This window comes from Zosterops lateralis (genome assembly GCF_965231275.1).
Source record: "Zosterops lateralis genome assembly, chromosome: 1".
NCBI classification, from domain to species: domain Eukaryota; kingdom Metazoa; phylum Chordata; class Aves; order Passeriformes; family Zosteropidae; genus Zosterops; species Zosterops lateralis.
In genome coordinates this window covers 44,365,935-44,381,670 of record NC_139762.1, presented here as the reverse complement: position 1 = coordinate 44,381,670, position 15,736 = coordinate 44,365,935, and the positions used below count along the sequence as shown (strand labels likewise).

The window sequence follows — 15,736 nt, the reverse complement described above, 5'->3', positions numbered from 1 at the left end:
ATTAGCTAAAATTAACTAGGACTCAAAACAATGAGGATTAAGAAAGATTTCTGAATCACCATATGATGTTTTATTACATGCAGCAAGTCTGGTCCGAGTTTTTGTACCAACCTTCCATATAATTTTGGGAAAACCTTTTTTGGACGAAAATGTTATTTTTACCTGTCTCATTCAGCTCTTCATGATACGAAAACAAATACTGCCTAAGGCCTTGATAACAAAACAGTACTTCTATTTAACAATTTGTATTTGTCATCATGGTCTGACCTCAAAGAAGCTCAAAACCTATGAAACCTAAACGGTGTACTTTATTTTTCTGCTAAAAGGCAGACTTCTACAAGACAATCCTCATTCAAGCAAACAGCCTAAGTCACAATCTAAAATATGTTGATAAGAGGAAGAAAAAAATTTCAGACTACAGTACAGAAAATTACTTCAGATGGCCCAGAGGTGCCAGTGGAGAAATCCAAAAATTACAAAATTATGTTTTGTTTATGCAAAATTAATTGCCTACAGTTTAAGAAAAAGCTCTTACAGAAAGAAGTCACAAAATTCCACCTTTCCAAATGGAAATACAAACATCATGCTTCAAAACCATAGTTTTATGATCACGCAGAGGTCTTTCTATGATGGGAAATTCTCTCTTCCTCATTACCATGAGAAACATGAATGTTTGCGGAAGTTCAATCAACCCAACATGAGAAACAGGAACCACAAAGTCTCGAGACAAAACATTAACTAGCCTGGACATAAACACATAATACTGCTTATGAGTACTGTATTAACACAGAAAAACATCAGTTTTCCTAACCATCTCATCACTTCCCTATATTGAATATTCATTCAAATACAGGATGGGAAAAAAACCCACAATCTGCCACCTCTTGCACAACATCCAAAACTAAGAGACTTTCCAAACACAGACAAGGAAAAAAAAAAAAGTTTAAAAATATTCTAAATGCTTGTTCTACAAGATTACAAAGATTATTCAGCTGTCATCAGGAAAAAATACATTAAGGAATGTCAAGAGTGCTGAAAAGTTCCAAGATGAAAGCTGTTGGTGTCTAGCTGTCTCAAAATGTCACACTGATAGAAAAAAGAAGAGCTCAGAAATACCAAGAGCACCAAAACAGACAGTACACAGTTGTAAATATCCATGCCCATCTGGAGCCTCAATTAATTATGAGATGGAGGGATATGAGAGCAGAAATAGTGGAGAAGAAGTAATTCATGTGTTCAGAGAACCACTTCAGTCTTTTTATCATACATCATTTTCTCCTATCCCCATAAGCTTACCCCATTTTGAAAACCCTCAATAAGCTACAGCCTTTATTTCTGCCTTTGAAATGTGCATCTGATCATATTTCAAAGTATTTTCTCCCAACTAAAGATTTTTTAATATTATTTCTATCATACAAATATTACTATTTTTTATGCAAAGTTTATTTATTTCATAAGAAATGCCATCTTCGTGCATTTGGAAGAATAGAACAGAGCCACACTATCACACACAACTCAGCTGTACATTACATCTGTGATATACTATTTATTTGGTAGCAGGACTACTAAATAAGCAAGACATTAGAAATCTTTCTGCCATTTGGGTTTTGGCACACAGATACTTTTTTTTTTCCCTTAAGTGTAATTCTATTCAGTGGTATTATCTCTGCTTGCCTTCCCCTGCTCCTGGGCGTTGCCCATTCAAAACCCTTTTACTTGCAACAGTGACTGCAATGCAAAGGCACTGACCTCACTTCTGTCAGCTATCCTGCCTCTAAAAACACGGATCAATCTTCTAGAGGTGCTCTGTGCTCTTCAAAATTCCTGCTACCTACAAGGTCCACACTCTTCTTTACAAATATCCAGCTGGAGGCATGATCAACAGAATTTAGAATATTCTAACATGATTTTAAAGTTAGAAGAAAGTTCTGAAATGCCAGATGACAGCAACCTACATAGTTTTCAACCTGGGTTGGACTTCACAACTACCACAACTTTCAGTCATCCACGACAACCATATTTCAAAACAGAAAAATATCCAAACATAAAAAATAACTTAGTTCTACCAATCAGTCTCAATTCAGCTTTTCATTCAAGTCAAACAATTAAAAAAGCACTCCTCTTTTCAGACAGGTGTGGGAGGAAAAGGAGCACCTAAAATGTCATGTAACAACTTATAGCAAAGGGAATCCAGTAGCCACCTAAACCACGACCCATTTTCAAAGAAAAGTGATGGCATAAGGCGGGGGGGAGGAAATCAATGCTTCTTTTTAAAAAAATATAGTAATAAAAATAATACATTTCAGAGATTTTCAACATATAGAGTCAAACAGAAAGAGAAACAAACATAAAGGGGGAAAAAAAAAATCAGTGAAGTTCACAGTCACTGTCACAATGCAAAGGGGCTTTCAAGGTTCCCAGAGCATAAAATGAAGGCCAACAGGAAAAAAATGAAATAATTCCCCAGGTTAAGTAATTGCCACACTAGACAAGAAGGAGAAAGCATAATAGAGCTACTCCTTTCAGTACTCAAAACTTCAGTGTCACTTTTTAATTAAATACTGTCCAAGAAAGCAAATTTGAGTCATTTTCAAGAACACATAAATACACAAAATATTTCAAAGTGAAATGCAACTAATGCTTTTAATTTCCCCCTGAAATATAAATTTAAGAGAGTCATATAATCTAAGCAAATACCAAGCAACTAATGCTAAAAAAGCTTCTGTCTAAATAAAATATTTTATTCCAAACACAAGAAGCACTAAAACACACAATAAATAGAAGCTTTCAATATCTGTCAAGAGACAATAAAATCTGTCTGTCTGACAATTAGTTCAACAAGCAGCAGCACAAATAAAGGAAAGCGATGAGGCTATAAATCTTAAACCTCGAAATGCAGATCAAAATCCCTACCACCAGATTAACACACGAGAGCAACCCTGCGAACCCCTGGAACGGTAAAACATACACACGCACCAGTAGGAGTTGTCACCAAATTGCATGCAAAAATCCTCTTAGCTCCAATGAAGTCAGTGACTCTGATGAGTCCTTTACCTTCATTTTCCATCGAAATTGTACTTGAGTCGATAGTTACAAAAGTCTTTAGCAACAGCAGCGCTGGAGCGGGAGCGGAAAGGCGAAGAGAGAAATGCCCCAAGATCCCAGGCAATCACAGAGCTCCCTTTGCCCCCACCTGCAGCAACATCTGCAAGAGAAACCAACGCTAAAAGAGGAAAAAATATTTAAAAAAACCAAAATTTAAAAAAAAAGTACAGGCTGCCCAGCGCAGAACGGCACACCACACGCAGGGAGCCCGCAGAGCTGTCAGAGCCCACCGAGGATGGGGATTAGGATCAGCCGCCCAGCAGCTCCAGCAGCACGGAGGAGCAGCGCCCCTCGCCACCAGCGCCTCCAACAGCCTCGTCCCGCCCGGGGAGGGGCGTCCGTTCCTAAAAATAAACCCTCACCCCACGTAACCCCCCCTTCCCCGCTCTGCCCGCACCCCGCATCCTCGGCGCCAGGCGGGAGGCACAGGAGCGGCAAAGGGAAGCGCCGCCTGCCCGAAGCTCCGCCAGCCCGCAGCCCCCCGGCCCCGCCCGCAGCGCAGCGCAGGCCGCGGGCAGCGCGGGGAGGCGGCCGAGGCGGCGCACGGAGGCGCAAGCGGCGGCTCCGGCACGGCCCCCGCCCCGGGCCCGCCGCCCGGCCGCGCCTCTCACCTCGGAGCGCCGGGGCGGCGCGGCCGCATCCCCGCTCCGCTCACTTCCGCGGGCAGAGGCGGCGGACGGGGCGGGGCGCCGCGGCGGAAGGGCGGGCGGAGCCCACACACACACACGCCCGCTGCCCGCCCCCGCCCGCTCCCCACCGGCCGCCGCGCGGTGCCGGCCCCGGTTCCCCCCCAGGGCCGGGCGGCTTCACCCGCACCGCCCGGCGGCTCCGCGGGCTGCGGGGGCCGGGCCGCGCCGCGGTTGAAAATAAACGCGTGTGAACGCCCAGCCCCATGCGGGGAGCCATGGGGGCGTCCGCCTGGTGCCCACCTCGGCCCTGGCCGGGCAGCAGCCGCGGGCGCCGCGAGAAGGCGGGTCCGGGGGCGGCGTTGAGCGGCCGGTGCGGGGAGCGGGCAGCGGGGAGGCCGCGCTGTGCTGAGCTGAGGGGCCCGGCCCCTGCCCTGGGCCCGCCGGGCCCGGCGCCAGCCCCGGCTGCCAAACCCGCCCTCCTGGCGTGGGAAAACAGCCCCGCCATTGCCGCCGCCTCAGAGCGCGGCTCTGCTGCCCTCCCGTGAAAACCGGGGTCAGCACATGGAGTAGAATCAGAATCATCAAGGCTGGGAAAGACCTTTAAGCTGATCCAGTTCAACTGTGCACCCAGCGCTGCCACTGAGACTCCCAAACCACTAAACCATAACACCCAATGCCAAATCCAGATGCCACTTGAACACTTCCAGAGCTGGTGACTCCACCCCCTCCCTTGGAAACCTATTTGAATGCCTGATCACCCTAAAAGTGATTTCCCTGCCCCCCCCCCGTAGTTTTGGGCATCTCCCCAGTGGCGTCTTAAGGCCCTGGGTAGCTCCTATTAGAGTTACAATACAGCCAGGCTAGGCTGGCAGCCCTGGTTGGTTTTGCGCCACCACATTATCATATTCTTGTAAATGTTAGCAGGAAAATAATTCGACTCAATACAAAATCTTAAAGCACATCAGGTAACTACTTCTAAAGGTAGGTTTTAGCTACCAATTATGGAACCATCAACCCTAATAACTAGTTGGATTCTGGGGGGGGGGGGGGGGGGAATGCTTTATCAACACAATTATGTTCATCTAGACACCAACGGAATATTATTTGAACCTATAGTTGCAATGCTGAGCTCTTCAGCTGGGGAAGTTTTTAAGTAAAAATAATTTCCACTGAGATGATTAATTTAAAGTATGATGTACACTGCTAGCAAGAACCTTTCAACTTCCAAGGTCAGAATCTAATGAAGACGTGCTAATTGCAGGCTTTACATCCCATTTCTGAAGAAGCAGTGACAACATGGTCTGAAAAAAGCACTTGCATTGACATCTCATGATTAACGACCTGTCACCTTGGCTTTGTTTTTCTAAGCAGCAGAAGAAACCAAACTCAGTCTTTGTCAGTTCATAAGCAGCATTTAACGGAACCGAATTTTAACATTTCAAATTAATCTCACAACCCATAATAGTATGCCTTTTGAAGCTAGAGAGCATCCTTACTGCTTCTGAAGCTTTTGAAGATAACTTTGAGTGCTGATGTAATACAGATTTGTCAATGTATTTTGAGAAGTGAAGAAGAGTTAGAAGAGTTGCCCTGGAGTAAAGGCTCCAGATATTTGCATTCAGGAAATCAAGATGACAACAGGCAGGTTAATAGTTTGAGATTAACTAGTACATAATTTCTGACTTGTGCCATTTCGTTGCCGTATTACCTGAGTATCTCCATGGTTCCTCCATGAAGTATGCCACTGCAAGTAGCAGTGACTGTCCTCCAAGATGGTACTTTGGTAACTTGTATGTAAGCAAACTAAGAACCCTTCCAAGATACTCATGACATGCTCACAGTTATAATGCTGTAATTTCAACACAAAACTGATCCACCCAACAAGAAAAACATTTAGTTACTTTGCTAAAACAGGTAGGTCTTGCTTTCAGTATCATATTCTATCATTAAATATTGAAAACTTAGGTAAATATTTAATGGAGAAAAAAACAAAGCCTGTAGGTCATAATACTGTTTACATCCATAGCATGTTTGGGCTTCTTTAGGTTGTGAAAAGTTTTTGGGAAAAGACTGGGTGTTCCTGAACATTACTGAGAGTGTTCACAATTGAAACCTAAAGATCTGTGACAAAGTCTGCACACTAAGAAACATTGTGTTCATGTATCTCATCAGAAGAGAAGTCAAAAGCAAGTCCTACTCTATAGCAACAACTAAAAAAGTGGTGTCTTTCACATCATGTACATCTGCCAATATTACAGCCTGTGATGCTGCCAGGCAGCTGGAAAGTGCCACTTCAGCATTATACAAGGACTATATCCATCCTTGAAAATTATAGCACTTCAGTTTGGGTCAGAAAGGGTTAATATATGATCCTTCTGTCAAAACAGGCTTCTCCACTGCTTGCTTGCTTTGCTTTAGGTATAACTTAAACACTGCTCAATACACTGAGCATAAATTAGCTTTCATGAAAGAAAAAAAAATGGTTTCTGGTAAGACAGACTTCCATTTGATTTAATCACATTTTTTGTTGTCTTTCATCTGGAAGTCAAAAACTCACCAGTGCTTTTACAGCCCTCCACAGAGTTCTTGTATGACTAGAGTCAGGAGAGGGGAGGGATGATACTGGAGTTCCTCATTTATATGCTTTAAATGGCATGTCATTTGTAAAGCCTGTGTTGCAAATTTCATCCCCACATCCTTTCCATCCATGCTGTTCAACTGATAGGAGATAGAGGCAATCACCTCATCTCCAAATCAAATTCTCCAGAGGAAAACCCAAGGCAAACCCACCTAAAGTTCAAATGTTTTTGTATATGTCTGTATGTGTGTGTGTGTGTGTGTATGTGTGTGTATAAAATCAGTTCAAGTTTAAAAGAAGAAAAATGATACAGTTTTCCCAGAGGAAATAAGTGCTCTTTAATTTTATAATTCTGAGCATGTTAAGATGTAAGAAACATAACTACATTTTCAAATTACCTTCGCTCAGCCCTGTCTTGACACTGTGCAATTATGCTAATTAAGGAACTTTGGTTTATGGGAGTCTTAAATTATATTTCACTGATTTTTAAAACACTTGAATTTAACTATGTCATCCCATCCCTAGGCAGCATCCCTACCAATAATCTACATTCAGAGAAGGTGTGCAGCACCGCAGCAGTTTAAGTTGACATAAAATCAGGCTTCTGTGATTGCCCTTCTGCTTGTGCCAAGTTCTGCATTGGCCCTGACATTCTCCTCTCTTGATAACCCATCTCAGGAGGACTGATCTGGCTGAGAAGAAAGCTTGCCTCAAAAAAGGCTCTACTGCTGAACTCTCAGAACTAGTGGAGGAAGGCAGTGTAGAGCAGTGACAGGACTAAAATCTTTAATCAGTTTGAACTGTTGTGAATGTATACTCAGAGAATTGAAGAAAATCAGGTTGAATCTATCCTTCAGGGAAAGACAAAGTTAATTCATTTTCTGACCATAGGACTCAACTTATCTCAAACCTGCATGTCATCTTCCATACTTTTCTTCTTTAATACCTTCCATCTCATGCACATATTCAGTATTCACCTGCTATTTTTTCCTTCAGCTGCACTATTTTGAAATAGTTAAAAATACTAATTGCACATTTTCCAGGGAGGTTTCCCTTCCCTTTATTTAGGACTCACAGAGCTCTTCAGTGGTTTCTGTTTTCCCCTCAGTGACTATTTTAAAAGCTAATGACTCCAATAAAAGTTTCACTGCTAATGTGGAAGCTCTAACAAGTGCCTCTATCCTATCTACTGGAGGCTTCACATTTCCATAGACATTTTGTGAAGTAAAGATCTGGTTTCACATTGCCTGTAAAAGACAGCCAAGAAACATGTGCTCTATAATTGGAATATGCTGTGAAGCAAGTGACTATTGGAAATCTTGGCTGAGGCAGGAAAAATGCCTTGTTAGGATGTCTGCTACAGGACAAAGACTCCACTCCTCTGCATTGCCAGCTGCAGCTACCATCATGTTGTGGCCTGAATACGGCAGAAGGTGGAAAACTCTTCCCTAGTAAAGGTTTATGTCTTTCTGAAGGATTACTGAAATTTATTACATGGCAAAGAAGGCACCCCATTTACTTTTAATTTATTTCAGTTACGTATAGCAAGCTGTGGTGGTGAATAAAGACATTTCAACAATGAAACTATAAACAGCAAATAAAAACCGCAATAGCAAAGTACTTTCATTTGAATTCATTCAAGGTTAATGTGCCAAGAATTTCAAGAATGCTGCATATATTACAGACAAGTAAGCTTGCCAAGACTCTCTTGGAAATTCTTCTTCAAGACTATAGGTGAGAGCAAAACCGGGCAAAGGTAATACTCAGTGAGGAGCTGACAGTTAATAAACAGATGTTTACGTAGTTAGACGGTTTCAGCTCCTGGCAAGAATATGGTGATTTGTTTGATAACACACTTAAGTTAAGCATAATATGTTGGGCTGTGAAATTTTATTCAGACTCAGAGCCAAAAAATGTTATCAAGTGAAAGCATGTGGCAGCTTTTCAGGTTGGGAGGAATTCGTTACAAACTTTTGTTTTACAGGAGAGCACATAGACCTTTTTATTTTTAGTTTTACCACAATTTTCATGTAAATGGCATCAAATATACAGAGGATTATTTCCTCCCTTATGTTTTGAAAAGAGTGGTCTGAGGTCACATTTTTAAGGCTGGTAAAGGTTACTGATAAAAGCAATTAATGCTTCTATTGCAACTACATGCTCTATCTTAAAGACACCTAACTTTAAGATAGGCCCAACTGATGAATTGAAAGACTAAATCTGTATTCAGATGCTTTCTTAGTCAAAGTTAACAATAAGGCTGCAGGGGAAGGAATAAAAACTGCACACACAGGTTGTATAACATTTAGAAACTTTGTAAAGTACACTTAGAAAGAAATACCCAAATTTAACAAGGTTGTTCTGACCTCATTCCCTATCCAACCACACAAGCTTGTGCTAGGGCAAAGTGAAGGTGGCAGCAAGTACTCAAGAGTGTTTCCATACCCCACTGCTAATGAATATCAAACTTCAGCACAAGGGAATTAACATTTCACAGAAGGCTCCTGTCTGCCTTAAAAATAGGTGCTAGAATATTACCCAGCAACGTCACCATCTTTAGTAGCCTGACTGAATAATAGATCACATATTCAGTTCATGCAACACCAACGGTTGGGTACAGCCCCAGCTGAAAGTGACAGGAGTGGATATGGGAGGGACAAAGCCTACAGCTATATCATATGAATTGGGAGAGTATATTCTAGCAGCCTGTCGCAATGGGAAGGTTAAAAGGGCCCGGAGGCGCCCCTCTGTCTCCCAGTAATTCAGCAGCTAACGTCAACTGCGTTCTGTGCATCTGCAACAAGCCAAGAAGCACCAGAGGAGGATTTAATTTAAAGAGTTGAAACTCTTATTGTAGGCCCTCCTCCCAACCATCTGGCTAGTGGGGACATTCAGTACAATTCAGCATGACAACTGCCTATTCAGAAGGAAGAAAAAACCCAACATTTCTGATTCAGGAAAAAAAATTAGGCAGTTCCCATTCCATCTTTGAGGGCCTCCAGCCTAATCCAGATCTGTTGAGGAGTTCTGAGGATACAACTCTATAAATAGAGTACAGAAACTGGTAGTTATAAATCAGCAAAAATCTTGTTTCCTATTTGAAGTTCAGCTTAAAGTAAATTTTAACCCTGAATTTCCTATATACTATTTAAAACTTGACCAGAATATTTTGATACCTAATGAGAGGTATGGTTTCTATACTACTTCTTTCATATGTCATATAATAAATTTAAGGTCAGAAGATCACCTTAGGTTGTATTAATATACATGAGAACATGTCTATCACATCACATTAAATATACTGTATGTTTTATATTTATATAATTCCTATTATATCTATGATTTACTTAATCCTGAATCTGCTTATCATTAGTTTATCTAATATTATATTATACCTAATAATAAATCTATCCAGCCATGTATCTATGACTTATTTAATATGAAGAAATAAAAAGATACCAAGATGTAAATGTTTCTGATTCATCAGTCATTCACCTGTGGAAAATCATCCATCCAGGGAAAAAACAAAGCAATTGTTGGAAGCCTCTGACATTGTAGTAGCAACATGGATTAATCAGAAAGCACTTACATGTGTATGCATTGAGAACCAAAATCTTGATTTTGCTTCTTTTGGAGTTGCAAAACAAGACTCCTGGAGGATTTTCTTCATTAGATACAGATTTCAGTAAGCCAGGTGCTTTTAAGAATTCATCTTTCATCTCTCCCACAATTTTCACTCCGAATTGTTTTGCCTTTTTGAGAACTTGATCCTTGGTTGTTTACAGCCTCACATCTTCAACATTTATATACAGTGAGGCTGGTTTTTACTTCCAGGGACAGATTATAAAGGCTGTAGAATAAACTAACCTTGATGTTGCAGTTTTTCCTGTTTATAAAGTCTGTTTTATCTGAAATCATAGCCTCACTGCAATATCTAAAGAGAGAGAGCTAGGTTTGAATAAATTAAGCTTTGCATCAATTGAACTGTTACATCCTACAAAGTGTAATCAAGATACTGCTCCTAGGGTCAAAAACATAAAGAATGCAGAACTGTAGCAGAGAAACTGAAAATTGGTAAAATAAAGGAAAAATAAAGTCCATTTTCAGACTTGCCAAAACCTCTTAAACAGCATTTCCTTTTGCAGTTTGTAGCAAAAGGAATACCACCATTTCCTCCACCAAGCCCTAGGCCACCTAAAGAAGTACATCCACACTGAAGAAAAAATCAAGTGATTTCATTTTTGCAATTCTGCACACAATGGCCTCTGATCCCAATGGGAATTTCTTAGGAAATATTTTCTGATGAGTTTCAGATTTATTTCAGGCATGCAAGCTTCATAAGCACTTCTCTTTAAACAGAACTCTTTTTTTTTAATATATATTTAAATGATTTTGAAGTAGCCTAGTCAGTGGTGACAGTAATTCCAAGCAAGCTTTTAAAATGGCTGTGGCATGATATCCTGTCCTTCCATGTGAAAAGAGCCCTGCCCAAACACAGAGCCTTTTGTAGCATTGTAACTGAAGGAGCAGCAATGTGAAATTTGGTCAGGTTTAAGTTTCAAGCACTAATGCCAGCACTTCTGAGTCCTATACATAAAATGATTGCAATTTTTTTTTTTTTTTTTTTTTAATTTTAGCCCTCAGTGAAAATGCCATGTGTTACTATGAAAGACACCCACTATTATTAGGATTGCTTTTACTAATTCAGGTTCCCTGCTTTGTCTTCAGGGCTGGGCATAGGCAGCTGTAGCTGCCTATAACAAACTTCCTGTGGATGCAAAGCAAATATCATAAAGAGGCTTGACATGGCATGAATACCAGAGGAAGGTTACAACCCAAAGCCTGATGCCTATAACACTGCTGTGTTTAAGCTTTTGTAGTTCCTGGGCTTTAATATAGTATTGTTTGATATTACAAGCTGGTTTGTGGAATGGTGCCATTATATCAAAGAACTTTGCCTATGCTGAAAAAAGCTTCTAATCCCTTTAGTTGAATAGAAAATCTGGAAGGCATGAACCTCAAAACTTGAATAGAAAGGCCAAATGAAATTTCTCTGAATAGAAATCAGAATTTGAAAGGGTAATTCATTTTTGTAATGGTCGTGATTGACAATCCTGGAATATCTAACACCCAAAAGCATTTTCACCTAGCCCTTTTTAATGCCTCTTGAGCAGTTTCTGCTGATTTTTAAAAATATGGTTAAAAAGTAGCACTGCTATATTTCTGTCTAATTTCCTGGGGAAAAATGTAAATAAATATATGTATTATTGAGTGCACATGAGCACAGTACCTCTTAACTGTAGCACATGTTCGGTACATCTGATGGTGCAAGAAGCTAATTTGATGGGGCACAGCTGAGGAAATTCAGTTATGAAAACAGGAAGCAAGCATCTGTTTTGACAGTCTCAGAACTTTAAATGCTCCCTAACCTTTGTTGCTTTGTTGGGTTCCTTGTCTTTCCATGACATTAGAAATGCTAATATGAAGGCTCCAAAAATTAAATTCAATCTATCTGTATTGACAGACATATTCTTATATGAAAAAGAGAGGAAACAGTGAGATAAGACAGATTATATTTTTTTTTTTTTTAGTTACAAAAATTTGTTTCATTTGTAATCAAATAAAGCTTCAGTAATTGAATATATCATAGTTTTCAAATTTTTTCTCTTGGTTTTCAATCCTTGACATACTTGTGTTTACATGCACTGTTCTACCAGTTATTTAAATAAAGCTGTAAAAGTTGAGTTTAAGGATTAAAGAGAGAATAAGCTTTCTACTGCGCAGCCTATTCTGTTAAGGTTTTTCAATTCACTAGATTTGAGAAGTAGCAGACAGCCTGCCCCACTCTCATCCCTTCCCAAGCAACAGCTGTCAGAGCAACCCTTCAGTCTTGATACTGGCCTAAGTGAAGAATTGTCGAAACACAGAATGGTTTGGGTTGGAAGGGACCCTAAACATCATCTAGCTCCAACCTCCCTGCCATAGGTAGGGACACCTTTCACTAGACCAGGTTGCTCTGAGCCCCATCCAACCTGGCCATATCTGACCGATGTCACAAAAAGCACCTAAATGAAAAACACTGTTTCAGGAAATGTACTACAACCCTATCTAAAATGCCAGTGGTGTAAGATTTCTTCAGAAGATAATCTCAAACTTAGACTTCAAAAACAAATAAGCATTTGACCATTTAGAATAATATTTTTTCAACATATTAAAATAAGAATTTGAATAAAACATTAGACAAGAGCTGCCACAGTCCATCAGCAGCTAGATAAGCTCCATGATTTCTCCATGGAAAACAGCTCCTTTTTGCTTTTGTGAAAAAGGCAGAAGCTCAGTGCCTTATGACTAGGATCCTCACTTAACCTAGTGGTTTCTTCAAGTAGTTTTTATTGGTTGCTGGTATCTTATGGTAACACCAAAACCTGTGTCTGTATAGATAGACATGGCATATGCTTGAAAAATTTTCTGGTCGTGTCTGACAAAAAGCAGTGGAGACCCAGCCTGTGATTGAAATATAAGATGGAGACTCAACAAAGATGTTTATCTGAAGAGGCAAAACATTCGAGCTTTGATGCCACTGATTATAATTCAAGTAGAAAATCTGCTTTGGGTAAAAAACAAAGAATCTGCACATCCTTGAAAACTTCATACTGCCCTGACAGGAATTTCTGTATGACTACATACAGAGAGAAAGTCTAGCACACAGCCAGATGAGTGGGGATTTGTTCTGATGTAGTCTCTCAAATATTGATCTAAGTGAGCTTAGGAACTAATGTGACAAAGAAGATACCTGAGATACCAATCTCTATCAGAAGATTTAGAGTGTTCCAAATGAATTTTTGAACTGCAAGGAACAGTTAGATCATAGCAATTGTTTTGACACAATGGATTTAAGTATAAAATATTAAACAACATAATATCCATCAGTTCCAGAGAATCAAAGTATTTTAGATTCTGGAGATACCACATCCCAGGGATACACAGCACTCGGAGCTTTTTATGCTTCAGAACACAAATAAGAGAAATGAGGGAAAATGTTTCATTAGAAAAATTAGTCAAGCCTCTGTTTAACCACAAAAATCAGAGTGCCTTAGTCATTCAAAGCAAGCAGCATTTTTAAAGTATCATCTCAAATTTAACATATACATTAGTATTTACATACCAAAATGTAAAAATACCACTGCTGTTAAACGAAATTAATTAGACATGATAAAGCTATTACAATGAACGTTTTCTTAATAACTATACAGATTTCTTAGCTGTTCTAGTAGAGAAGTACTATGTAATTTGAAATATCCATGTATTTCATAGAGAACTTCCTCTGTAAACCTGAGGCACCTACACCAAATGCACCTTTAGATATAGAAGTCTTTAGAAAAGCAAAACAAAGCCAGAGCGCCTCTCTCCTTTCTTCCTTTTTTTTTTCTTTTTTTGTAAGCCAGCAGTAGCACTTGAACTATCACAGCCATAATAAAAGCATTATCACTGTTACAACACTAACAACCACAGATGCCATCTCTCCTGAGAGAGACCTCTCTCCACACTAAGAGACAGCCTCACTTCTAACTAGAGGTTAACCTGTATGGAATGAGAGGTATTGTTCATCTCAGAGCAGAGATCAAGTGACAGCTATTTCAGCAAAAGCTGCCAGGTCTTTTACTAGATAAAGTCATGTCCTGTTTCAGACCCTTTAGCTGCTTCTCAGTATCTCTTCTCCAGGCTAACTAACTAGATGTCTGAAGCCTTTCCCCCTTGGAAGAGATGATTCTTGCAAAAGTCTTAGATTGTCACATGAAATATGTACTTTTAAATGCCTGTAGTTTTGTACTTTCAGGAACTGTGTGTCAAACATATGTAAGATTCAGTTACATTAATGTTGCTTGGAATACAATAACTACATTTACAGACAAAGTTGAACCGTGCTAATTTGATCCAACTAATGTAGATTTTAAAGCTGTAAGGAACTATTTCTTTATTTCAGTTTGACTGTATATGTAACAGAGAACTTCCAGCTGGTAAACTGTGCACAAGGACTATAACCTCTATTTCATCTGTATCAAGTCTTTTATAAGCATTTCTAACCACAATTTCAGAGTATAGGCTGACAAGAGATAAATTATTCCAGATGTTAAATACAGATTGAAAGATGGCACCTTATATCCTATTTGCATGCAGTCTGTGAGCTTTTTTCGCCTTGATTTAAGACCCATCCTTTGTGAGCACTCTCTTTTTCCTCAAAGATAGTGTTAAATCCTCACTTACTTTGAGATAAGACCTTGACTTGAACAGAGCTGGCATTTTTGAGGAAAACTAAAGATAAGACAAAAGAACAATGCACTAAACAAGCAAGCATCTGATAAACTCTGTTAGGAGGACATCCTCACAAGAGGATCTGTCCTCTGTTCCTACTCAGACCTTAGAAGGACCTACAAATCCTGCTCATCACAGTTAGAACAGAGATTTGAAGGAAAGACTTGTTTAATGCCACTCAGCATAGATGCTATTATCCAACTCTACTCTCAATTCAATCACTGCTTTTTAAATTAATTTGATTGGAAAACTTGAGAAAGACAAATATGTTTTAATGGCAATAGCTCTCTCATGAACAGGAGAACATCCTGCCTGGTCTCCAGCAGTCTGGTATCCTCTAGTTGACTGATTTGTAAATTGACTGAGCTGCAGCAGTTAGCCACTACCAGGGATAGGAGTCAAGGATGTTCTCAATTACATTCTCCAGGGTAGGCTTTGGGAATTATTCTTTTGAATACTTGAGAGGTGCAAACACTGATGGGAGCTTTTCCAGTACACGAAGTACTGCTGATTGTTCTCCCCTGCGTGATCTCTTTGATGTAATGCTGCTCTTAAAGGCAGTTTTAGTAGGATGCCTCCTCTCTTACCAACCAGCCTCATTTTCATTAAGCGTGTGGGTGTTTCACATCTTTGAGACTTTCTATCCATGAGTTCTGCAGTTACTGGGGGAAGGGGACAGATACAGCTCACTTCCTTCAGAAAAGAGGCTAAAAAGGGTTCTGCCAAAGCAGATGTGTTAATTGTTAAAGAAACATACTCTCAATGCCAAGCACAATGTACAAATCACTCCATGCTGCCTCAGTTCTGAATCCCCAAAGCTCACTTGGTGGGTTCCCTAAAGGACAAGGACCCATCTGTTAATTCTCCTGTATAGAACCTCATTGATGGCACCACTCTTATGCATGAACTAATAGCTAGAGAAATTATTTTAGCATTCATCTTGTGGCTGGTGTGTAGCTAAGAAATAATTCTAAAGAAGCATTGGCTAGAAAGGATGTAGTACATGTCTATTACTGCTGGGATTCAGGAGGAAATATGGTGGTTTCTCAGAACAAAATGATGGTTCTTCCATTTCCTTTAGCATTGGCCACATACCCTTTGGAAACTGTGA

At 40.0% G+C, this 15,736-nt stretch overlaps 1 protein-coding gene across 5 annotated transcripts in view; it reads right to left on the bottom strand.

Annotated features, from left to right (window-relative positions):
• Positions 1-15,736, bottom strand: part of ATP2C1 (ATPase secretory pathway Ca2+ transporting 1) — a 60,609-nt gene that overhangs the window by 41,233 nt on the left and 3,640 nt on the right. Inside the window, exons 1-2 of one of the 5 annotated variants that reach the window (XM_083874915.1) lie at positions 3,717-3,785; positions 3,055-3,223 (exon numbers count right to left, since the gene is read on the bottom strand). The exons of 1 other annotated variant lie outside the window; for it this stretch is intronic. In XM_083874915.1, coding sequence (XP_083731041.1) covers positions 3,055-3,060 — 6 coding nt within the window. In that variant the 5' untranslated portion in view covers positions 3,061-3,223; positions 3,717-3,785. Of the gene's footprint in view, positions 1-2,976; positions 3,224-3,716; positions 3,786-15,736 lie in introns of those variants that run through there. 3 more of the 5 variants (XM_083874916.1, XM_083874914.1, XM_083874917.1) reach the window with 3 other exon arrangements.